This window comes from Nicotiana tomentosiformis, chromosome 2 (genome assembly GCF_000390325.3).
Source record: "Nicotiana tomentosiformis chromosome 2, ASM39032v3, whole genome shotgun sequence".
Lineage (NCBI taxonomy): Eukaryota > Viridiplantae > Streptophyta > Magnoliopsida > Solanales > Solanaceae > Nicotiana > Nicotiana tomentosiformis.
The window spans coordinates 191,401,565-191,427,404 of record NC_090813.1 but is presented as its reverse complement, the minus strand read 5'-3'; the positions used below and the strand labels follow the sequence as shown (position 1 = coordinate 191,427,404).

General features: G+C 37.6%; 3 protein-coding genes across 4 annotated transcripts; 2 read left to right on the top strand and 1 right to left on the bottom strand.

The window, feature by feature from the left end:
• The first annotated feature begins 3,487 nt into the window (after window positions 1–3,487).
• LOC138906294 (uncharacterized) lies at window positions 3,488–4,126 on the top strand. Its single transcript, XM_070194829.1, has one exon. The coding sequence runs from the start codon at window positions 3,488–3,490 to the stop codon at window positions 4,124–4,126; it is 639 nt and encodes a 212-aa protein (XP_070050930.1).
• Window positions 4,127–5,201: 1,075 nt separating this feature from the next.
• On the top strand, window positions 5,202–5,825 carry LOC138906293 (uncharacterized). Its single transcript, XM_070194828.1, has one exon. The coding sequence runs from the start codon at window positions 5,202–5,204 to the stop codon at window positions 5,823–5,825; it is 624 nt and encodes a 207-aa protein (XP_070050929.1).
• Window positions 5,826–16,939: 11,114 nt separating this feature from the next.
• On the bottom strand, window positions 16,940–25,615 carry LOC104115387 (kinesin-like protein KIN-14I). Of its 2 annotated transcripts, XM_009626014.4 has the most exons (20): window positions 25,520–25,614; window positions 24,938–25,171; window positions 23,342–23,508; window positions 23,112–23,255; window positions 22,487–22,702; window positions 22,336–22,404; window positions 21,970–22,038; window positions 21,616–21,693; window positions 21,392–21,508; window positions 21,218–21,299; window positions 21,015–21,110; window positions 20,753–20,926; window positions 20,513–20,619; window positions 20,250–20,428; window positions 19,680–19,838; window positions 19,330–19,583; window positions 19,071–19,234; window positions 18,777–18,959; window positions 17,730–18,217; window positions 16,940–17,428 (listed from the first exon to the last, which is right to left on the bottom strand). In XM_009626014.4, exons 2-20 carry the CDS (start codon window positions 25,053–25,055, stop codon window positions 17,305–17,307), a joined length of 2,988 nt encoding a protein of 995 aa, XP_009624309.1. In that variant the 5' UTR covers window positions 25,056–25,171; window positions 25,520–25,614; the 3' UTR covers window positions 16,940–17,304. The 2 variants fall into 2 exon arrangements, with proteins under 2 accessions (XP_009624309.1, XP_070052592.1); XM_070196491.1 differs by having other exon boundaries at window positions 24,938–25,615.
• Window positions 25,616–25,840: the final 225 nt, after the last annotated feature.

Genomic DNA, 25,840 nt, shown 5'->3' with positions numbered 1-25,840 from the left:
ATATAAATGTTATTTTGGGCTGAGTACCCTATTTTTACTGAAATGCCCGAGTGGCTTGAGAGGTTTATGATTGAGTGAGACCGAGGGACTGATTTGTGAGGATATTTATGGGATCGGTATGCACGCTGCAACATGTTTAATATAGGCCGAGGGCCTGAGTAATTTATGCCATGATTTGGCTTGATATAGAGCTTGGGCTGAAGGAGCCCCTCCGGAGTCTGTACACACCCCTAGTGAGCGCAGGTACCTACTGAGTGTGAGTGCCGAGTGCCGAATGCCGAGTGTTGAGTGATTAGGAGGCATGAGTGATTGTGAAGTATGCCCGAGTGGCATGAGTAACTGTGAGGTTTGCCCGAGAAGCTGTATACGAGTGATTGTGAGGTATGCCTGAGGGGCTGTTGTTCATAATTTCATCATTTTTGCTCACCATTGCATTGAGCCTCTGTTGAAACTGTTGAAAAATATCTTTAAATAATTTTTTTTACTGGAACTGGGTTTTAAACGAGATGATTTGATTCAAACACTGATTTTTCAGTATGTTGTATTTTATCGAGATTTCATGATATGAACTTTATATGCTTATTGCTCGTCACTACTACTCAGTATTTACTTATTATTGTTACTTACTGAGTGGGCGCACTCACGTTACTCCCTGCACCTTGTGTGCAGATCCAGGTGTAGCTGGACACGGTAGCGGTTATTGATTATTCTGGTTGCAGATTTTCTCGGGGATAGCAAGGTAGCTGCTTGACGATCGCAGCCCCTGCTCTTCTCCCTCCTATCTTCCTTTAGTTATATTTAGCTATTTTCTAGACTGTGTTAGTCTTGATATTTTCAGATAAATTATAGTAGATGCTCATGACTAGTGACACCCCGATGTCGGACTTTTATTTTCCGCACTTTTGTTTTGATTTGAACTCCTTTAGGAAGGTTCTTATGTTAAATGGCCTTGAAATTTATCCTTGAAATAAAAATTTCGGTTTTTCTTGGAAATGAGTCGGCTTTCCTAGTTCCACGATAGGCGTCATCACGACAGGGTTAGTTTGGGTCTTTACATAACGACCACCACCATGGCGATTATTATTTCGCCCCTTGCCACGCCCACGTATATTTATACGTCCACGATAATTATTTTGTCTTTTTTCAGACTTTGGATCTATCGTTCCTAGATTCGCTTCTGGAAATAGAGCTGATCCAGTGGAGCGGGCTTCATGATTTTTCATTAAAAGGGCATTATATTGTTCAGCCACCAAAAAGCATGAAATTAACTCATAATATTTCTTAAATCCCTTTTCATGGTATTGCTGCTGTAATACCATATTTGAGGCATGAAAAGTGGAAAGAGTCTTTTCCAGCATATCCTCATCATTCATAGGTATCCACACCTAGAAAAGCTTGCTTTAGCGTTAATTGTGGCATCAAGGAAGTTATGACCTTACTTTCAATGTCATCCTATTTCTGTTATAACTACTTTCCCCCTAAGAAACATACTGCATAAACAGGAATTATCAGGTAGAGTAGCTAAATGGGCAATAGAACTCAGTGAGTATGATATCATATATCAGCTTAGAACTACAATACAATCGCAGGTTTTAGCAGATTTTGTAGTGGATTTTAGCACGAATTTAGTTCCTGAAGTAGAGAAGGAACTACAAGTGTTCACCGGAGCTAATCCGGGGACTTGGACCTTATTTACTAACGGTTCCTCAAATGTTAAAGGAGCAGGTTAAAGAATTATTTTAATTCCACCCTCAGGTGAAGTCATAAGATAAGCAATAAAATGTTATCTAATCACTAACAATGAGGCAGAGTATGAAGCTGTGATTGCAGGCTCGGAACTGGCACGAGAACTTGGTATCGAAAAAATTATGATCAAACGTGACTCGCAGCTGGTGGTTAATCAAATACAGGGGACTTATGTGGAAAGAGAGACGCGAATGCAACAATACCTGAAAAAGGTACGCGAATTGCTTAGACAATTTCAGACATGGAAAGCCGTGCAAATACCCAGGGAAGAAATTACAGAAGAAGACGTGTTGGCAAATTCGTGTCTATCGCAGATGCAATAAAGGCAGAAAATGCCATTGTGATACATTTGTTTCATTCAACACTCGATCAAACCAAGAGTGAGGTAAATTTTAATAATTTAACTTGGGATCAGAGAAACGAATTTGTGAAATTTTTGCAGTATGGTATCTTGCCTGAAGATAAGAAGAAATCACAATTGCTATGGCTGAAAGCTGCCTGATACTACTTAATTCATGGAAATTTATATCGTAAAATATTTGGTGGACCTTTAGTACGGTGCCTCGGACAATCACAAACAGAATATGTAATGAGAGAAGTACATGAGGGGCATTGAGAAAATCACGCCGGGGGAAGATCGTTGGTGAAAACATTAATAAGGGCAGGATATTATTGGCCAAAAATGGAAGAAGAAGTAGAAAACTTTGTAGCCAAGTGCGATAAATGTCAACGATATGCCAATAGCATACACCAACCGGCAGAGCTGTTGCATTCAGTTATTCCACCATGACCCTTCATGAAATGGGGCATGGACATCATATGGTCGTTGCCTCAAGCTAAAGGACAGGTATGATTTCTGTTAGTTTTAATAGATTATTTCTCAAAATGGGTAGAAGCAGGTGCTTTTAAACAGGTGTGAGAAAAAGAAGTTAAGGATTTCATTTGGCGAAATATTATATGATGATTTGGAGTTCCAAAGGAGATTGTATGTAACAATGGCCGACATTTCATAGGCATGAAAATCACAGAATTCTTCCAAAGTTGGCAGATTAAATGGATTACTTCCTCACTTTATGACCATGCAGTCAACGGACAAGCTAAATCGACAAATAAGGTTATCATCAATAACTTAAAGAAGAGATTGGAAGAATCAAAAGGCAAATGGCTAGAGGTATTACCAGGGGTACTATGGGCTTACCAAACAACAACAAAAACTAGTACGGGTGAGACTCCATTTTCACTTGTATACGGAGCAGAAGCTTTGATTCCGGTGGAGATAGGTGAACCAAGTATGAAGGAGCAGAGTGAAAAGTAAAGTTGAATATAAATAACCCATGAGAGAAAATCACCACAAAAAAGATTATGAGCTTCAGATATCATCATCCAGCAGAAGATCACAAGAACGCTTATTGAATTGAACCCGATCGTCCAGTTACAGTGTTGCGAACATCACCCCAACGGTAACATAATTCTCGCGAGTAACCTATATGCTCCACCTCATGGACCCACCGGACGACGCCATTCCAATGCGTCTGGATGGGCAAAACACTTTTACCACACATGTGAAGCAAACCACTAAAGTAATCAACGGAAAAACATCATATGCAACCACAGTCACAACTTCCCCAAGCTCATCTGCGTGTCCTACCCGCCATGAACGAGAATCAGTGATTGCAAAACATACCACCCACAATGGTATTCTGGCAGTCATGTTCAAAGCATCAGACTATTATGGAATAAAATGGCAACCGAATGTAAATTCACACTTATTGGAAGATTTCTCAAACCTCGTCCCCAAATAGATCGAATTAGGTCTAAATTTAAGGAATTGATCTCATTAAAAGGATCGACCAAAATTGGGGTGTATGATAACTACAACGTCTTTCTTGAATTCACTAATAATGAAGATTTCGCCATGGTTTGGTTCGGACGAGTCATCGAGATTGAGGGCCAACAGATGTGGCTTCAAAAGTGGTCACCGGACTTCAAACCGGAAGAAGATCTCCTAATTTCTCCGGTATGGGTACTTCTTCCTGGCCTCCCTTTTCATATGCATACATGGAACTATGTCAAACAAGTGGTCAGTTCAATTGGTACTCCTCTCGAAATAAATTTGGCAACTAGAGGCAGAACTAGACTGTGTGTGGCTAAAGTAAGAATTGAAATAGACTTGCTAAAACCACAACCAGAATCTGTGTATGTGGGACAAATCTATGACAATGCACCTCAAAAAGGATTTGTACAAAAACTCAAATATGAAGGAATACCAAAGTATTGTAAATATTGCAAGAAATTGGGGCACAATCTGTTAAATTGTCGGGCTATTGAAAGAAAGAAAGCTGCTGAGGAAAGGGAAGCTGAGATCAAGATAAGTAAATAAAGTTTTGAAGTTGAACTTACCTCATCCAAAGAGAAAGAAAATGTCCAGGGAACTATGGAAGATAGTATTATCAAGGGGACAGAGCAAAAGTCGAACATGCTTCATAGCTACAAGGATGTCAAACAAACTAAAGCGAATGGGAAAATTAAAAATCAAGAAGCTATTCAAAGAGATGTGGTCATCCAACACAAAGAGAAGATGGAAGAAGTCCAAGACATTAAAGTAAGAACCTCCAAGAAAAAGAAGAAAACCAGCAAACAAAAGAAGCTTCCCAAAATGAAATCCAATGTGGTCTTCAAACCTATGTGGTGTCAAGCTAGTGGCGGGGAAAAATAAAGAAAAACAAGGTTGAACAGGCCATCCGACTACAACAACAAGAGCAAGGAGATAAAGCAGCAGATATTAATATTTGTATGAACCAAGAGATAGGAAACAAAGAGGAAACTTGTGAAAACAATACTAACAATGATTTCAAGGATTTCTACAACTTCAAACAAGCAAACAATGCTTCTGATGGGTCAAAGGATATAGTGCAAGAATCCACCAACATTCAGGGGAACATGGCTCATGAAAAGAGACAAGCTCATAACGATCTAACTAAATACCTCACGACAAATGAGGGATCAGTTTGCATACCTTCAGAGATCAAAGCAATGCCAGGAATTAATATGGTGGTTCAACTTGAGCTAGAATCGCCATAGTCATCGACAAATAAAGAACAACTCAGGAAGGAATCAGATCAACATATAGAGGTTAATTCTTCAAATAAAGTCACAGTGAGGATTTCCGAGGATCAGATACAAAGTGCTCAAAGAAACCATGAAGACAATGATGGTTTCTCCCTGGTCAAAAAGGGTAGGAACAGAAATAAAAAGTTCGGGAGGAAGACAAAAGACAAAATGAACTCTTCCAATGCGGAAGGGAGTACAAACTAATATTCTTGTTTACATGATTAATTCCATATTTTAGAATATTAGAGGTGTGAAATAAAATAAAAAAAGCCATTCCCAGGCTAAAAAAACTCATCACCATATATAAGGTGGAACTTGTTACTATTTTTGAACCTTTTGTTAGCATGAACAAGATTGACATGTACATGCCATTCTTAGGTTTTCAACACTGTGTGCCCAACACGAATGGTCAAATTTGGTTTCTTTGGTCTGGCAACTACCAAATCGGAGTAATTGACAATAATGTCCAACAACTTACAATCAAGATACATTACAACCATGCAAATTATGATATATACCTCACAGTATTTTATGCAAAATGCACTGCTACTGAAAGGAGAGATCTTTGGAGTAATTTGGAAAATATTCACACGCAAATAAAAGGTCCTTGGTACATTAGGGGTGACTTCAATATCATATTGGATCCAGATGAGAAGAAAGGGGGCAATCCTCACAGAATGCACAGAAGTTTTGAGTTTAGTAGTTGTATGGATAATTGTGAGGTTGCGGATTTTGGGTTTGTTAGCCCTAAATTCACCTGGTACAACAACTGGAAAGCTAGGAAAAGGATTTGGAAGAAACTTGATAGAGTTTTTGTTAATGATCTATGGTCCCAAATATTCCAGAGTAATATGGTCAGACATCTTGCTAGGACTGGCTCAGACCATAGGCCACTTCTCATTAAGTGTCAGAAGTACCTTCAAGCTTGTATCAAATATTTTAAATTTCTTGACTTCTGGGCAGAGTAACCATTATTCATGAAGCTGGTGGAAGAGGTTTGGAGCATACACATTCCTGGAAATTCCATGTGGAGGCTACAACAGAAATTGAAGCTCCTTGGTAAGGAGCTCACTCAATGGTCGAAAGAAGATGTTGGGAATGTTTTTGATCAAGTCAACACCCGGGAAGATAAAATGCTAAATCTAGAAGAGCTAGACACTCTTAATAACACTGATCAATTCAGAGAAGAGATCAATAAGGGGCAGGCTGAATATATCAAGTGGTTAGGTATGCAAGATGCTATTCTAAGACATAAAGCTCAACAAAAATGGTTTGACGAAGGGGAGAATAACACCAAATACTTTCATAGCTTAATTAGAAATAGAAGAAGCAAACTTAAAATTCACAGAATCAAGGATCACGGAGGCACATGGGTCCAAGGAGACGATAAAATTACTAAGGTGGTTGTTAATCACTTTCAGCACCTCTTTAATCTCCAGCATCAATTTAGGGATCATGATATTCTTAACTGTATCTCAAGTTGTATAATTGAGGAAGATAATGATCTTCTCAATGCTATTCCAGATGATGAGGAAATTAGAAATGTCGTCTTTAGTATGAATGCTTCAAGTGCAGCTGGCCCGGATGGATTTAACGGTACTTTCTATCAAAAATACTGAAATATTATCAAGTATGACATAATAGACTTTGTGCAGGACTTCTTCAATGGCAAAGGCATGAACAAATTCTATACTCACACATGCCTGATTCCCATTTCCAAAGTCGATTCCCCAACAAGCTTCTCAGAGTTCAGGCCCATTAGTTTGAGCAACTTCACCAGCAAAATTATTTCTAAGATCCTATCTAGAAGGCTGAATCCTATGCTAGAGAAACTAATCTCCGATAATCACTGTGGTTTTGTCAAAGGCGGGATGATTACCACAAGAAATTGTTCACAATATAAAGCAGAACAACAATGGAGGTAATGTGGTTATCAAGCTGGATATGGCTAAAGCCTATGATAGAATGTCTTGGAATTGTTTAATGGCCGTCATGAGGAAATTTGGTTTTTCAGAAGCTTGGATTGATATCATCTGGAGATTAGTAAATGAAGGGTGGTATTCTATCATGATTATTGGTACTAGAAAAGGCTTCTTTACATCATCACAAGGTCTCAAACAAGGTGACCCACTATCTCCTTTCTTGTTTATTGTTGGCACTGAGGTACTTTTCAGATCCTTAAACAAACTTGCTACACATGACAACTTCACGCCATTTACTATGGATCAAAGAGGTCCTATCATTAAGCACCTTGCTTATGCTGAAGACATAATGATATTCACCGAAGGAGATAAGAAATCTATCAAACATATTAAGAGTCAGATAAGAAGGTATGAAAAAGTATCAGGCCAAAAAGTGAACAATGACAAGAGTTTCTTTGTTACTGCACCAAACACCTTTGCTAGTAGAATTAACAGAATCAGAAGAGCTTTTGTATTTATGGACAAGAATTTTCCTTTCAATTATCTCGGATGTCCAATATATCACGGCGGGAAGAAAATCGGCTTGTTTGATGGCATGTTAGCCAAGATTGTGAAAAGACTTAATGGTTGGCAGGAGAAAATGTTATCCTATGGGGGTAAGATGGTTTTAATCAAACATGTTCTTCAGTCCCTCCCTTCTTATAAACTATCTGCTATGAACCCACCCAAAGGCATCATCAAGCTTATGTCTGTCTGGAATAAACTCTGTCTATCTAAGGATGAGGGTGGAGTGGGGATAAGGAGAATGGAAGATATCACAGAGACTCTCACTCTGAAAAGATGGTGGAGATTCAGGACACAACTATCTCTTTGGGCCACTTTTCTTAAAGCTAAATATTGCAAAAGAGTTCACTCGGTTACTAAAGTTCCTACTTCCTCTGACTCGCACATTTGGAAAAATCTGATGAAAGCAAAGATCAAAGCTGAGCCAAATATTATTTGAAAAATTCAAGCAGGCAACTCTAGTTTTTGGTGGGATAACTGGACTGGCAAAGGTGCATTAGCCAAGGTCATACAGGGACCTGGTAAATCTCCCAAGCTTCTTGTTAACAACTTTATTCATGATGGAGCCTAGGACACCAACAAATTAGCAGACATAATTCCTATTCACCTTTTGGAAACTGTTACTAATGTTGGTATTAGCAATCGAAATCTCAACGACTTCCTTATTTGGAATATAGCCGAGGATGGACATTTCAATAATAACTCGGCTTGGCATTCAGTGAGAATGAAAAGGCAGAAAAATAATTTTATTAGTAAGGTTTGGCATAATTCTATACCTTTTAAAATCTCCTTTCTATCCTTGAGGTTAATTAAAAGAAGATTACCTTTTGATGATATTATTGAAAAATTTGGCACTAACATTGTCTCTAGATGTTCTTGTTGTACTGTGTCGCATGTTGAAACAATGGAACATATTTTCAATGGAAGAGATGCAACAAAATTCACATGGAATACAGTTGGCAATCCACTGGGGATAAAGCATCAAATGGAGTCGGTGCTGGGCACCTTCAAACGGTGGTGGAAAACAAGCTCCAAGAACAGGGTGCACAACTTGATTTTACAAATAGCTCCAGTAATAATATGTTGGGAGATATGAAAACAGTGGACATCGTGCAAATATGGTAACCAGAAGAAGTTCCAACTCAACATAATGGTACATCAGGCAATCTGGAATATCAAAGTTACCACCTTGAAACTTATACCAACTTGGGATAACCAACACCTTTTGCCAGCACTCTATCAGAGAATTGAAAGATTGAAACCGGTTCAAAGTTGGAAACAAGTTCTATGGTCGACACCAAATCATGGAAGTATCAAAGTTAATACCGACGGCAGCTACATCTGAGAAAGCAACAAATATGAAATAGGAGGTATCGTAAGAGATAGCCATGGTGATCTAATCATCTCATTCTCGATGACAGTTCATTGTGATAATAACAATATCGCGGAAGCACTTGTTGCAGAGTTTAGAAAAAAATGGTGCAAACTACAAGGCTACACTAATTTTGTTCTCAAACTAGACTCTATGGTGATTACAAACATGTTGATAAATAGGGACACCAACAATTTGAAATCAAGCAAGTGATTGACAGAATGCTGAGCATCATACAACAATCTAATGTGAGGGTAAACCATTGCTTCAGAGAAGGCAATCAAGTTACAGACTGTCTTGCGAAGTTGGCTTCTACCTCGGGCAACAATATGGCTACCAACTCATATCAACAGCTACCTAAAAGCGCTAAAGGCTACTTTCTTTTAGACAAGTGGCAAATTCCCAGCATTAGAACCAAATATGACAAAGCTAATTTTTTGTTAGTTAAGAAGTATTTTTTTGATGCCCAGAAGGAGAACTCGGTACTTATCTCCTTCTGTTTCTTGGGTGATGAAAACACCAAGTTGTATTTTCTGAGGTAAGGTCTACCCCCCTCATTGGACTTATTTTGTGAATACAACTCCACCCAGCACTGCAACTGGGTAATTGAAGGAAAAACAAACAAGTACGAGGTACACGCATGCCACTGAAGCGGCAAATGAGGAAGAGCTATGGGTAAATTTGGATTTGTTATAAGAAAGGAGAGAAGCAACATTAATTCGAATGGTGGCTAAAAAGCAAATGATTGAACGATATTATAACATGAAAGCCAATTTGAGGCATTTCAAGATTGGGGACTTCGTCCTCAAAAAGGTGTTCCGGTCAACAAAAGCGGCAAATGCAGGAAAACTGAGTCCAAATTGGAAGGCCCATATAGGGTTCGAGGCATCGCTGGAAAAGGAGCATACGAGTTAGAAATCATGGATGGCATGGTATTACAGTCGAACTGGAATGCAGTCCATTTGAAGAAGTATTACTTATAAACGAGGATAATACCCACGGTCAGGTATCACACAAGTTCAATTTTATTTTATTTTTTTTAAATTTTACTAACCATTTTAGATGATAGGCAAAAAGCTGGCCAGTACCAAATGATGATATTAGACCCAAAAGACACGCGGAGTACTAAATTATTCCATGTCTAGGTTACAACTTTTCTGATAGGAAAAGGGTTATGTAGTCATCATCTAAGAAATTATCTCCGTGTCCCGTTTGTATTTTCCTTTTCAGGGAAAGGACCAAAAGAAAAGAGTTGATCCAATGTTCGAGATTTCGTACTTCAATGCTCCAACACTGGGGGACTATGCATATAGAAGGTTATACAAAGAAGGAAAATGTATACCAAGGGCATAGTTCATCTTAAATCAAAACCTTGAAGAAACCCTTGAATAGTTTTCAAAGGAGTTCGGACTCGCAAAAAGGATACAAGATATTCCTACGAGCTTCTAGGTTAAGGCCATAAATTTAGTCACAGAAAAATAGACCCCAATTTGTAAACCTGCTACAATGAAAGTAGTTATGAAAGTATTGTATGAAAAGTTATGAAAATGATGTACAAAATTTATTCATTTGAGAGTTCAAAAAATAAAACTTCCTCAAATTATTTCTTTTTTCATATCTACTTTACGTTTCATATATTTGCACCAATATGAAGATGAGACGCCATCTCAATCAGTGTCGTTAATATAAAAGGGCCCTCTTTTATAAAAACCCGTATCGAAGTCACGATTTGTTAAAGCATTTTAAGTGCAAGTGTAAGCTCAAATATTAAAAGGGCAGAAAGCATAATATGTAACAAAAGAAATAAAGATATTTATAACCCCAACGAACAGGGGCACTATTTATATCATAAACCCAAAAAAGACAGGGGCGGAAAAACCTTCAAAAAGTTATCCAAAAAACACAAGGGAGTTCCAAACAAAAACCAACAAACATTTTCAAACAGATAAAGTATAGAAATGGGAAAATCTAAGGAGCATCATCAATGGGAGAAGAAGGATCGACTTGGGGAGAAGAGGGTTAAATATCAGCTTCACCAGGAGCAAGTCTATCTTCATCACCCTTAAAACCTTCGTCTTCGGGTGTGGAAAAGCTTTGATGTTGCTGAGTCTGTTCAATTGTTTCTCTGGCCTTAGCAATCTCAGCGTTAAGTTCAAAACCTTCCTGGATGGCTTCAGTTAAAGTCTCGATGCAAGTGTTCAAAAAAGCCCAACTAACATCCAGTGATGGATTATCCTCGAGGGCTTCATAATCCTTCTTCCACTGTTCAATTTCATCTTTCAACTCTTCTTTATCTGCCTCCGAGGCTTCATAAGTTGTCTTCAATGGAGCAAGAAAATTTTTTAGGAACTGAATTTTACCTGTAGAGGCGCAAAGATCTTCTTGAGCTTGGGTAAGCGTCTGAACCAGTTCACCCTTGTAAACCTCTTTTTGATTAAGGAGCTCTTTCAAACTCCTTATCTCTTCAGTGGCCTTGGAAAGTTGTTCAGCAAAAGAGGATTCCAGTCTATCCTTATCCTTCTCAACTTGACTAGAAGAAGCTTTTAGAGCAGCTAACTCAGCGTATACCATTCTCATTTACTGTTCCAAGGCTCCTTTTTCCTCTGCAAGAATGTCCTTCTTCAACAGACCTTAAAATTATTCTCTCCAGTTATCAGCCTCGGTGCGCAATTCAATTAGTTGCTGGTCAGTCTAAGAGATCCTTTTCATAAGCTCAGTGCCTAACAAATTAATCTACAAAAAAAGCAAAAGAAGAAGAGTTACGAATGAGGAAAAGGAATTAAGGAAATACAAGTAAATTTATAACTTAAGAGAAGAATGAACAATGTCATTCATTAAGGTCAAGGAACTGTGACCCTCCAACTTTTTCTTTTCCACGGGTCCTAACAACGGCTTCAGCCACATATCAGCTTGTCCACGTTTTCTCAACAAATTTTCACCCTCTGGGACTTCAATTACGAATTTTCTCATACCCTGCTTGCTGCTAGAGGGCTCAGCTTCTACATGAGGAGAAGCAGCGGGAGCGACCATTGGGAAAACATTAGGCAAAGACACAGGGGGGTTAACAGTAGGAAAAACTGAAAGGGAAGCAAGTGGCAGTTCTTCAGAAATAAGCCCGAGGCCTTCTTCACCTTCAAAGACATGGCTGAAGAACCTTTCAACAGGACTTGGGGGGGAATTGGCTGAGTTACCAGCATCTTCATCAGAAATTTCTAAAGGAGCATTCTCTGGCTCATCAATGAGTCTGAAGGGAATCGAACTTGATGGGGGATCATGAGAGACATGGGTTTCATTATCTGAAATCATGCGTCTTCTGACACGGGGTTTTCACACCAAGGAACCTTCATCTGCATCCTCTTCATCATCAGGCACACGGGCTTCAACAGTTTTTCTCTTGGAGGAAGAAGCACTCAAAATCCGTTCTTGAGCAAGACTTACAGAGAGCATGGTTGATGGAACGGATACGGGACTGATGCCACAAATAGCAAACCCTAATAAAAAAAGGGTGATGATGAAAAATTTATATATGAACAAGTAAAGAAGGAAATAAACTGTGAGAATGAAAAGTACTGTGAGTCTTCACTTTTCAACCAAATTTCTGTGAAAGAAATTTTCAAGATCTTTTGTCCATGGGAGCAGCAGTCAATATTTTTTTTACCCAAGCACGGAAGTCAGGAATTTCTTCAAAGAATTCTATGGTTACTGAAAAATGAATATGTGATTACATAAAGGAACTCAAGACATCAACGAAAAAAGAAAGACTTACGTGCAAAGTTTCATTTTTCTGGAAAAGACATATTTTCTTCACCCACTAATCCACTAGTGGGGGCAGCAACAAAACTGGCATACCAGCCACGGTCATAGTTATCCTCGGGGCTAACTAAAATACTTTTACTTCTAGCCACGAGGGAAAAGACCCCTTCACGAAACAGCTTGAGAGAGTAAAGAAGTAAGTGACATAAGGTAAAGGAGCGAAAACTAAATCCTACAAATAGCAAAGGCATGCTACTGCCCTCCACACAATAGGACCAATTTGGCCAAGGCAAATATTAAAATAATGACAAAACTCGATGATCACTGGGTCAATGTGAGGTTTAAACCCTAAAGTGAAAAGGTAGGTATAAACGAAAAAAAGCCAGCATGATAAGAAGTGATTATTTGGTTGGCACCAGGAATTAAAACTGGAAAATCTGGTTTCCAATGACATTCTCGTCGAACTAAAGAAAGAAGACCATGAGTGATCAAACTTGGGTAGAGTTCAGCAGGGTTAAGGGAAGATATAGAAGAAACTTGGTTTTTCATGGTTTCACAATGTGATACAAAAGAAAACTCTTGAGGAACAATCTCAGAAACCATAGGCTCACGCATGGGTTCATTCTGGTCCCTATTTTTAGAAGAGGATCTAGCGGTTAAAGGAGCTCTAGGTCTAGAAGAAGATGGCCTGGCGGAACTACTTTGAGAAGTAGAACTGCGAGTAGATAACGAACCAAGACTGTGGAGTCTACCACCTCTCCTACTCCTAGTAGGGGCAGTAGAAGGAGCAAGTTCATCGACAATCACAACTTTGTGAGGGTCTAGTGTTGAAGAAGACATATTTAACAAAAAAAAATACAGATGAAAGGTACAAAACTACGAAGGAAGGTAAAGATGATGGATACAGAGAAGAAGGAAGAAGGTTTCAAGAAATCAAAGGGGATGAAGTGCTTATAAGGAGATGCGACCGTCATCAGAGTTGATCATTATGAAGTGTCATAATAGAACCGTCACTTCGTGACTGACGCAACCGCAAAAAAACCCTAAAAAGCGTTGAGAAACTGCAAAACCAATCATGTGAAGCCACGTTGCATGGGAATTAAATAAATGTGACATACGTCGCATCGATTCTGAAGAGGGCATAATGATACTCGAGAAACGGCGACAAAGAATTCCCGCCATAAATACTTACCACTTCCCGAATATTCAGTTGAGAATATTCAGAAAGTGGGGGGACTATCTGTATTAGTAGAAAAAAGGCACTATATGTGGACTATCAATAAGGTGACAGGGCATAGTACGTGGACCATCGATATAGTGACAAGTAGCGTTCTTAATTAGATGAGTTAAAGAATGCGGAAAAGGCACGGGAGAAATACCCATGGGGTTACACTGGGAAAAAAGTCGGACCTAACAGCTATAAAAGGGGAAACAAGAACGAAATCAATAAAGGCTGTAAAGAAGGGAAGATACACAAACATGTCATAGATAAGGAAGGGAAATCGGTACGGTTACAAAAAATCTTTAACCATAAATATTTCCGTTACAGTTGTATATAGTAACGGGCAATAGAGGAAATTAATACCATTAGTGAGCCCGAATTAAGTAAGGAATCTGTTATAATTGTATGCTCTTATATAAGGACTGAAATCTCATTTGTAATGACATCAGATGATTATTGAAATTTATGCAATCATTCTTTACTTTATTCTCAAAGTTCTAAACTGTAATTTTGGGAGTGATTACCAATCTATTTCATATTTTCTTTGTCAATTATTTTCATTCCTTAATTTATTCTTCAAATTGTTGGAAAAGTGAAGTAAATCTTGGTTATCATTAACCCGATTTCTTCTAGATATTGACTTTGACCGAAAAATCTATTTTTGGGCTAAACACCCTACTCATCATAGCCTCCTGCTTCTTAAAAAGTAGAAATTGGTCTCTAGTTTAAACTTTTATTACAACAACAGTATGTATGGGTATTTCAATTTTGATTGTCCTTTTATGTTATGTTTACGTTCTCAATTTATTCATTTCTATTTTTTTCTTAAAAAATAAAAATTTATCTCGATATTTTTACTGTACGTTCATCCTCTTTGATCCATTAAGTCGGGGTATTAATGTGTGTTAACTTATGATAAATGAATCCTAACTTAACTAGGTTTTCTTCAATAATTATTGAATTGGAAGAAACCATTGTGGCAATATACCTACTCTCCGTGACATACTTGGGCTTTGCAAACAATGGCCTAGCCAGAAATCTCGCTAAGGTGTTCGATCTTCATAGAAGTTAATAACGATAAGTGGGTGGACTGCAAATCTAAATCAAATTACGTATTTAACTAATAAAGCATAAAACGCTTATACAATATAAATCAAAAGTAACATAAAAAAGACAAAAAAAATTCAAATAAGCATAAAACGAAAGGGAAAAGAGAGCTGGGAGGGTTTGAAGCCTTAAGGTTTGTTTAATAAGAAACTTATCATTAAAGTTACTTTTAAGATCGGTTTCTTGTTTTTACACAAATTTTAAGCTCTATTTAGGAGTTATTTATTGGGAAAAAAATTGTGATTAAAAAGCAGAGTTACTTAGACCAAATACGATGGTCTCTATTTAATTTTGGATAACAAAAGGGCGAATAAAAAAAAAAATCAAGTAAGCATAAAACCAAAAAAAAAGAGGATTGAGAGGGTTTGTAGCCTTAAGGTTTGTTTAATAAGAAACTTATCATTAAAATTACTTTTAAGATCGGTTCCTTGTTTTTACACAAATTTTAAGCTCTATTTAGGAGTTTTTATTAGAAAAAAATGGGATTAAAAAGCAGAGTTAATTAGACCAAATACGATGGTCTCTATTTAATTTTGGATAACAAAAGGGTGAATAAAAATATCAACACAAGGACTTGAACTCCTGAACTCCTCCTCACTTTGATCACCCTTAACCATTGAGCTACCTCTTACACCTATATTAATGATGTTCAAAGTATACTATAGGATCATATAAAGTAGTATTTGACCTAAATACACGGTGTAATTTTTCAGCGAAACGTGTTTGGTTGACCACCCTTAATACAAGGTAGCTATGCCACGGTTTGCCAATTCCATATATAGAGCACATTAAACTCAGAAAATAACAAAAATAAGACACCATAAGGGGTATTTCTAACTTTTGTCCCTTAGGGCATGTCACCTAAAAACAATTAGCAGATGTATAGTATATGTATAATCCATATATAATATGTGTACAATCGTGTACAGTCAATGTATAATCTATTTATATCGATCAGAAAAAGTAAATAATGAATCCCATCTATTTGTAGGAAGACCCCAAGAATGTTAGCCACTAGCAAAGGTCCATATATCTATGTGTAATAGAAGGTTCTTTTCTTCTTTTGAAATATTGAATCTAGTGTGCTTGTGCTTCTTGAATTTGTTTGACATCATCATATAAAACTTCCATTCTTAGGCTCTTTAACAAAAGCAGGAAGTGATCCATGAGTTCATTCAAACACTATCATATAAAATATGAAATCGGACAGAAAAAATATTACCTTGTAAATAGTACTCATGAATTCTGTGCCACGATATGTACTGATGAAAGTTTGCATGCTTTAATTACAAATTACTCTATCCGTCTCATATTATCAGTCGTAGTTACTAAAAAAAGTTATCTCAAATTATTTGTCATTTTAGAAATTCAAGACAAAATTAATTATTTTTTTCTTTTTTACCCTTAGTAATAATTATCCTTAAAGACTACAAACACCTCAGTTATTGACAACTTTGTTCAAATACCAATGAAGAAAGATTAAATATTAAGACATGAATAAGGATAAAGTAGTTAAAATCTCATCTTAATTAATTTTTCTTAAGAGACATGTACAAGAGAATCATAACAAATAATACTAAAGACAGAGGGAGTATTATAACACTAAAGACAAGTACTTCACTGGTGTCTTCTTTTTTCCTTTTGGCAAAAGGGTATTTCTTGGTCCCTGCCTATATTCACTGAGTTCCATTCTCTTGCCAAGATTGTAGAGGCGGAACCAGAATCTAGCCTAGGGGTTTCAAATATAAAGAAGTAACATACGAAAAGTTAAGGAAATTTAACATTTACTCTCTCTGTATATATATTAAAAATAATTTTGACCTAGCAATATAGTGAAATTTTTCGGCGAAGTTGAATCCCTTCCGCCCCTGGCTCTGCCCATGGCCAAGAGTATAAGGGCAGCCGGTACACGAAGCATCCCGCATCCGGAGAAAGGCCGCACCCCAAGGGGTATGCCCCTGATACAAGTATCAGTGACTGATTCCACAGCTCGAACCCATCACCTATAGGTCACGCGGAGACAACTTCACGTTGCTCCAGAGTTTCCCTTCAAGAGTATGCTATATGAAGGCAGTAAAAAGAAAAAAGATGACAGCATTTGGATATCGGGAAGACGAAAAAAACAAATACATATAGAACATATAGAAGAAACATTTTCAATGCTCACCCTTTAATTATATATGTGCAAAATTTACAAAGTCAAATCCTCAAAGTGCCACAAGATTATCAAATGGAACTATTGTTTGAGAATCTTCACGCTCTGCTACCTACCACGCTATCCAACAAGAACTAGAACTCTTACAAATCCAATGATACAAAAATTACAAGCAACTGGAATTATTGCCTCATTCACATTGTAAAGATATAAACGTTGATGGGAACAATCAAATAGGATGAAGAAACTGTATGTAAAAAAAAAAAAAAGGGCAAACCACTCTCATTCACTCTCCCACACTATTGACTCAAAAAATTAAAAAATGATAATAAAAGAATTGGAAACTCTTCCCCTATTTCCTGCTCCCGGATTTACGCTTCATTTCAGCTGGCATAGCCTGCCTCCCATTCCGCTGGTTGTGGCCAATTCCATTTGTCTGTCGTGATAGTGAAGGCCCGACTTTATGAACCATATTCCTACAATAAGCGTTTATCGGAAAAGGGATTTAACTTGCATACACTTTTACACTACCAATGTATTTTAACTTGTTGTAGCAGCTAATTAGCTTTATTTTCCTCGTTAGTAATCCCATCTTTAATGGACAGTTACCTGTAATTATCTTTTAGGTCACTTGATAGTGTAAATGTTCTTTTATGCTCTCAGTGTATAGAAGTTGAACTCATTAAGATAGTGCTTATTCCCCCTTCTTTTCTATTAACAAGCATGTTACTATTGAGATACGAAATAAACCACCAAGTGTAAAAGACTAGGACTAACCTTGATTCTGGGCTCTTTGCTGGCTTAGCATTTGGTTTCTGTATCTTTGACCCATTCCCATTGGGAAAACTGTTAAGTTTTGTATTATTGAATTGCCAAAGCAAATCTGGCTCGGACGAATCACTCGTAGTGGCATCAAACTCATCTAAATCCTCGGCAGTAGTGATGTCAAAGTGATTGCTCATTTGAAAAAGATTACTTGATTTTTCTTGGTATACTTTAGATGAATCTGAAAGATATTTCTCATAAAGTACGTCGGACACATTGTCTTTTTCAGATTCCCATCCAAACAGGTTTCCAACTCCACGTGCAGCGTCCTGCTTGTTCACCATGACCTTGTCTACCCACTCGCCTGAGCTCATGTCTCTGTCATCTTCTACAAAGTTTTCACAAGGACTGCTAACGGGTGGCCAGGGAGGGGAATTTCCGAGTAACTCATCAAGATCAAAACTTTGCCTCTTTTGTCTGAATGCAGAATTACTAGAGACCTGTAAATTAAAACAAATTAGAAAATGTCAAACACGATGATAACTGCATGTATCAAGGTGGCGGCTTATAAAAATCTTTAGTAACGGTATCTTGTGCTTTTCTTTTGATATAAACCAATTTTCATGTTGTGCTACGGTGTTATTTCCTTGTGTTTCCATGTTTACTACTCCCTCCGTTCCAGCTTATGTGAACCTTTTAAAACGATATGCAAACTATGTAAACTGGACCAACATTTTGAATGCATATTTTCATCATATTGGCACCGGAAGAATTGCAACTTATATTACTTTCCATATAGTTTTTGAATATCTAAATTTAACTTCAAAATATTGAATTAATCTAATCGAATTTAGCTTCAAATTAACTCTTGAAAGCAAAAGGTTCACATAAACTGGAACAGAGGGAGTATTTATTTAACTATTAGCAAAAACACCACTAAATGTTTGTAGTGTACTATTAGTGTACTAGACTTCAGTAAAATATTCATTTGCTAAACAGGAAGGCGTCTGCATTTTGGTCTCTTAATGACTGAAATCAACTAAGTCGTAGAGATTTTACCTCTCTGTTGCCTACATCCTCCATTGGTCTCCTCTGAATGTTTGAATCGGTCAACATTTCTTTCCCCTGTGGATTAGATTGAAAAGGTGATGACTGCAAGCCATATGGACTGCTTGTTACCTTATGATGTATGGAGACCGGTTCCGTTTCTTTTCTCGCCAAGGCAGCTTTAAGAGTAGCAACCTGATAAAAAGGTAATAATATTTGAGCATATATATATACATAGATTAAGAACTAGTGCTTTAATAAGAAAGAAGGAAATAATGTGGGAAGGGGGGAAGCGAAATGTTATACCTGTTCTTTGAGCTCTTTGACATCTGTAGTGTCTTTATTTACTCGGGCAGCACCGAGTTCAACAGTAGAAACACGTTCTGCAAACTTAAGGGTGCTAATTGTTTCTCCTATGGCATCAGGTTCAGGACTTATGTGAACAAACATCAATGTTTTAGCTTGTCCACCTAAAACAGAATCACATCCCAAAACCATATATTACTTAACAGAAATAAGAGAATCTCAGAAGATACAAGCTTGATCCGTTAACGTGTGCTCTTACCTAGTGAGTCTTGGAGTAGTTGTGTAAGTTTGCTGTTACGATATGGAACATGCGCATTCTTTTGTGCTAGGGCAGCAATTACATCACCTAAAGCTGAAAGAGACTTGTTAATATGTTGTGCCTCTTTAAGTCTATCTCCCGTTACTTCAGATTTGTCTACTCTTTCACTTCCAGCAAGATCAACCAAATGCATACAACCACGAAGAATAGCTCCAGAAGTCAAGTCTCTTCCTTGGACATGAACTGTCAGGCAACTGCAGGTCCAAATCAAGACAAAAGTTATCATTTCCACTGAAAATTTTATAAAGCACTAGAAAGTAAACAAAGAAAGGTGGGATATCCATTCACACCTGTGGGAGCGGCTACTGCGGTCATTAAGTGCTGTTGCACCCACTGCACGATTCCTTTGTCCAAGATTCATTAAATGAATGACGTCGGAAGTTGAAGTCACGCGAACCAGGCTTGCATCAGGTACTGTTAGTCCTTGAGAAGCATTACGAATTTCTAATGTAATAATAGGTTAAGGAAGACAGGAAGTGTTTAAGCATGAACATGGGCTTGAGAGTGAGTACTGAGTGGCGGAGCCACGTTTAACCAACTGACGCTCCTTCGCCGGAAAATTACATTGTGTTTCTAGGTAAAAAAAATTACTTTATGCATATATATTATATATTGAATCCCCTCGCCTTTTCCGTGTGAAAATTTATGTGCATATATTATATGTTGAATCCCCTTGGTGAAAATCCTGGCTCCGCCACTGGTACTGATAGTAATTATATTGCTTAGCATAAGCATTGAAAAATTTCTATATTTGGGAACTCAACATCAGAATGTCCTTGAGTTTAGATATTTACAATAGTCAAGTTGGGAATAGCTTCAAAGATCATAAGAATGTAAGTCAAAGAAACTGGGAAGGATATCTTTTGTGCACACCATCAGAAACAAGGAGATCCCTAACTTGCTCGTTATATATCTCAATCATTTGTACAGACACTTCATAGAAGAAGGTGTCCTTTCTTTGCTCTGCAAGAAGGAATAAATCGCCTAATGCCCTGTAGTTTACCCCTCGGCTTTGTTCGGTAAGATCCTTAGGCCCAGTCTGATTATAAATATACAACTTCTTAGCACATAAAAGAGGGAAAATATGATTATAGTTGTATATATGAATTTCTTTTTGTCTAACCATTGTGAAGGTTTTTCCTGATCCAGTTTGACCATAAGCAAAAATGCACACATTGTACCCATCCAACACTGATCTAATCAGTTGTTGAGTGTCTGAAAACACCTCTCCTGCCACACAAAAAGAAATAGAGAAAAATAAAAGGTGAACACCCAAAAATATAGAAGAAAATAAGCCATGAAGAGAGCTAAAAGATGCTAAAGTCAAAGTATACATGCCAATTTTACGAATGGTCTAACCAACCTTGAGTTGCGGACGGTCCGAATACTTTATTGAAATTGAAAGACTTGCGTCCTTTCCCGTTCTTTGATGGAACACTTATTGTAATGCTACCATCTTCTATATGATCCACATTACTAATATAACTTGCTTGCCCGGGCAAAAATGGTCTTACTCGACAGTAAACTCTTATGCTTCCTGAATCAAGCACAAAGAAATGATCGTCTCATTCAAAACTCGGATAGGTGATGACGACAGACTCAGAGGGTCTTCACAAGAAAGATACCTTTAAGGTCCTGGACTTGATTGTAAAGCCTGCGATTTTCTTCAAGAACTCTATGATAACTGGAAGCTGCGTGTGCTAGGCTGTGTATGTGCATGCCTATAATGCAGGGATTTTATCAGTGGAAAAAAAACTTATCTGAAGGAATTTCCACAGAAAAGAAAGGAAAAAAAGGAGCAATAATTTGTTAGGTGCAATAATCCTACCAATATTGTGTATCTCCTCATGAAACTTCATTTGCATGAACTGCATACCCGCTTTTGTAGTCAAAAGAGTTTGTTTTAGGTCCTGCAGTGGAACATTATTGATCGCAAAATATAGGTTTTGAAAAGTTCCATATCGGAGAGTCTGTTCATGCCTGGTCAAGCTTAACTTCTTACCTTGACGTCTCTTTCCTGTTGGTCAACAATTGTGTTCTGCTTCACATATCTTTTTTTAAGTTCCTCATCAGTGATGCGATTCTCTTCTTTCACTAGTGCAACATTTCTTTGGTCAAGCTAATTGAGAAAGAGAAAGCGAACAAGTATGAGTGATCCTCTAGTTTACATGAAATTATGCCTTTATGGTTGATGAACTAGTGATTAACAAAAGTTAGAGGCATTACCTTTGTGCCGGCAGAAGTATGTTTCTGAAGGAATCTGTTACCACAGGAAACGCTCGAATCCTTTGGAGTTGCTTTGTTCTGATCGAAGGATGTCCAAATGCGGCGTCAGAGAAGAAGATAAAGGGTACAAATAGATTCAAGAAAGTGGAAACGATATTCTATGTTCTATTTTGGTAGAGCACGAGATATAGTCAAAAGGCATCTTCCAACAAAAAGGTGTTTATGCAAGTACGGTGGAAAAAAAGAAAAAGAAGAGAGACAAAGACAACGCAATCAATTTTGACTTCTAAGTAAAGATTTAAGCTACGTATAAATGATCAATTGAGCTCAGAAGTAGAACTTATTTAAAATTACCGGTTGAATTTGGGTTGCAATTCGCTGCTCGAACTCCTCAACAACCTTATTCAACACTGACTCCACAAGCTGTAGCAAGTATAAAAATGACTGTATCTTAGAACAACGGCAGCAGAAGCCAAACATACAATGTAATATAGTGACAAATCACTTGAAAAAAGTTTACCCCTCCACTATTAGTTTTAAGTTCACATTGTCATTTGGTTCCTCTCTCTACTTCGGCCAAATGTCAAATACATACAAAAGTAACTCTCTTGAAAATATGCAGGAGCAGGAAAACTGAGGCTTTGAATAGAGTTTCTTTTGCAACTGCAAAATCTATAAGAAAAAAATTGACTGCAAGAAATTTACTGCATTCCAACTTACATTAGGAACTTCTTCAGGCTTCTTATCAATCAGAATTGCACGAACAAGGTTGCTTAAGGAAGAGTTGGGCTGTAAAACGGAAGCTTTAATTAATGAATCATGCCTTGGTTACGATATTGATAATGCATGTTGTCAAGCCAAGTCTACCTACCATTTTGTTACTTTCAGTAAATTTCTCATTCATTGACATACTCCTTGACAGAGAACTAGAGAATGGCTCAGAATTTTTGCGCACAAATTGTTTTGTTGATGTTGTGGACTTTACATTTCCACCGAATTTCCAGACTCCAGTGCCACCTGTTTGCTTCCATTCGCTGTAGTCTTTAATTCCCAAAACACAGTTGACAACCCTGGACGATTTTCCGCCCTGATACTCATAAAAAAATGTGGCTTCATCAGTGAAGGTCACTCCATATTAAGCAGCAAATCCAGTTCACAGTCGTGAGAATGATAATGCAACACTACGGTGGTGTCTGGCCCAACTTGCGCACACCTTGACTATTTCACCGGGTACCTGCTACCTCTCACCAGCACAGATACCACATAACTCTGCCCACTAAGATTTAGGCTTATGGGAAGATATCATCTTATATTTTTTGCTTCCGTTGGGATTTGATCCAGACCTCATAGTTCTCCTCCCATTTCATTAAGGACTAGGCCAAACCCTTAAACTTCTATGAGATATATTGAAATTGAAATATTATGAAACAGGTAACAAACCTTGCAACACTATAAGTTATAGATTATGTTGGCTCACATAAAGGCACTGCACTTACCTGTTCAAGATCAGATGCCTCAAATGAAGGAATCCCCATATCTTGGGCAGCAACCAAAAAGTTACGGACGTTCTCAAAATACTGGTATGCAGACAAGGCTGCTCCATCAGGAAGTAGCGCAGAGTCAACCGGACTTTCAACAACCTGCAGTTGTTGATCAAGGTCAATGTTTTGAAGGTTGAAAAGATAACAATTCAATTCCAACAAACAGGACATTGTGAAGTTTTTACCTTGGGCACAGCTCCAGGCTGAATTTTATTAAGCACATTGCAAAGAATTATTCCACTCCTTAAGCCAAGCCTGAAGTCTTCCTCGGAAGGCTCAGCTGGCAAATCTTTTGCTCCCACAACGCCAACCACCTTTCTCAGCCACGCTGCTGCTTCATACCTCCTTGTTGCTGCAAATCAAAGATAAGTTCATTCGATGTCATTCCTCATATAGCAGGAAAAAAGGTAGTCAGAATCTAAGTTGCTCGGACACGGGTGCGGATCTAGATGTCGGAACCTTCAAAATGTAAATTTTAAGATTCACGGATACGGATCCTAGTACGAATACGGGTGCGGGGATCCAGCTAAAAATAATTCAAATAAATAATAATATGAAAATTATCTCTAAATTATGAGAAATTTTGTGGAATATAGCTTGTAAAGTGTGGATTTCTTTTTTATTCTCAAGTTATAGATAAGAAAGGATTGATTTCATAGACAAGGTATGCTATTTTCTTCAAATTTTACCCTAGTTTTGATTCTGATTTCGGGAATTAAATTGTATCTCGTCTCGAATTTTTCCGTCTGTCGTGGTCAAAGTACCCAAAATCGTTTGACCAGATCTGATACGGATCCCATATCCACACCCACACTAGTGTCGTGTCGACACGGGTGCGGCACCTAAACTGCCGTGTCGGAGCAACTTAGGTCAGAATAATGCCTCATTGAACATTACAACGTAGGCTGCTGAATTATGCCATTGTGCATAGAGGCGGAGCCAGGACTTCAACTTTATGGGTTCTGGATTTTAGAACGACAATTCCAAGTACAAATAACTGAATTCCAAAATTAATATGTGTACATATATAGTGAATTTTTTAGCAGTTAATACAAATACATTGTTTGCGCAAAAGCTATTGGGTTCGGCCGAACCCGTATAGTGGCTTCTATCTCCGCCCCTGGACTTGTGCAAACCATTTCGTCTAAAGCTTAAAGCTTTAAATATTAGACACTTTTTTTTTATATTTTAGGTCTGCAACATCAGCAACAGTAAATGAGTTTCAAATCTAGGCTTCTCTTAATCTATTCAAGAATGAGCTGCCTGAGTACATAAACATGCCAGAAACAATGAATCTCCCAATTGAAGCTTATGGGTACAAAATTCTAGCCCTTCTAAGTTAGTGGGTTCTAAATTAATAATTTGTACATATTAAATGAATTTCTTAAGATAAATATAGAGTTTGGACCAAAGTTATTGGGTTAGGTCATAGTCAAACCCGTATGTTGAAGGCCAGCTCCGCCCCTGAACAGGATGGAGCTATATGATTTCTTCGCTAGAAAATTACACTGTACATACAGGTAAGAAGATTTCTTATGATTATCTATAAATTGCTGAATCTCCTTAACACAAGGAAAACATCTAGTGTACTAATAAAGGTAGTTCAAAATATGCTTTAGGTCATAGGTTCAAATCCGAGTTGTGACACTCTATGATTCTTCCCTTGTTACAATTTCTGGTTCCGCCACCGGCAAAACACTTCAATGAACACAAATGCAAGACTCAAAATGGACAAAATTGCAAATTGGCAATTAGCACACAAAGGATCAATAGAAAGTTACCTGCTTCCTCAGCTCGACGGGCATCCAAATCAAGACTTCTTGATCTGTTTCCATGTTGCTGAAGAACATCCTCCACCACAGACGCCACAGAGAAAGGCAATGCACCATCAGCAGCCATTCTTGTTTAAATATGTGGAAAAAAACCGTTAAAGAACGGATTTTTTTATCACAACAAATTTGAAACCAAACCCTCCAACATCAAAATTCTCAAGTTTCCAGCAACCCCAGATAATTCTGTTTGAGAGAAAAACCCAAATGTGAAGATTCAAACACAGCACTAAAATCCTCAAGATTGGATATTTATTGGAAAAATATTGCTAGCAAGCCCTCCAACATCAAAATTCTCAAATTTCCAACAAACCCCAGATAATTCTTTTTGAGAAAAAACCCAAAATGTAATGCCTTTTATGGAAACAAATTTGAAACCACGCCCTCTAACATCAAAATTCTCAACCCTTAAAAAAAGCAAGAGAAACCAGCCCCTCTAAATTCTTTTGGAAATGAAACCTGAAAGCTCAGAAATGGAACAGATACATGCCTATATAAATACACAGAAACAGAAAAAAAGTATAAATTCTTCACCAAAGTTACTATAGACTTTGTACACTACAAGCTGGTAGTGTATAGCTTTGGTGCTGGCCAAATTCTGCTTTTTTTATTCTCTCACATGAATGAACTACAAAAGCAATAGCTTTACTATGATTTTTATGCACAGAGTTATTAGAAAAGCTACAAGTTTCCGAGCCTAGTTCCGAACCTATTCCCTCCCTTTGCCGCTTTCTAAAATCAAAGCGCGTGAATTTAGGCTATTGTCCTGCAGGTGGTTCCCTTTTTCTTTTATAGTAGGAGTATTATTTTTCACATTATATTAAGTAGGAGGGTTTTATTTTTTTAATAAGGTCA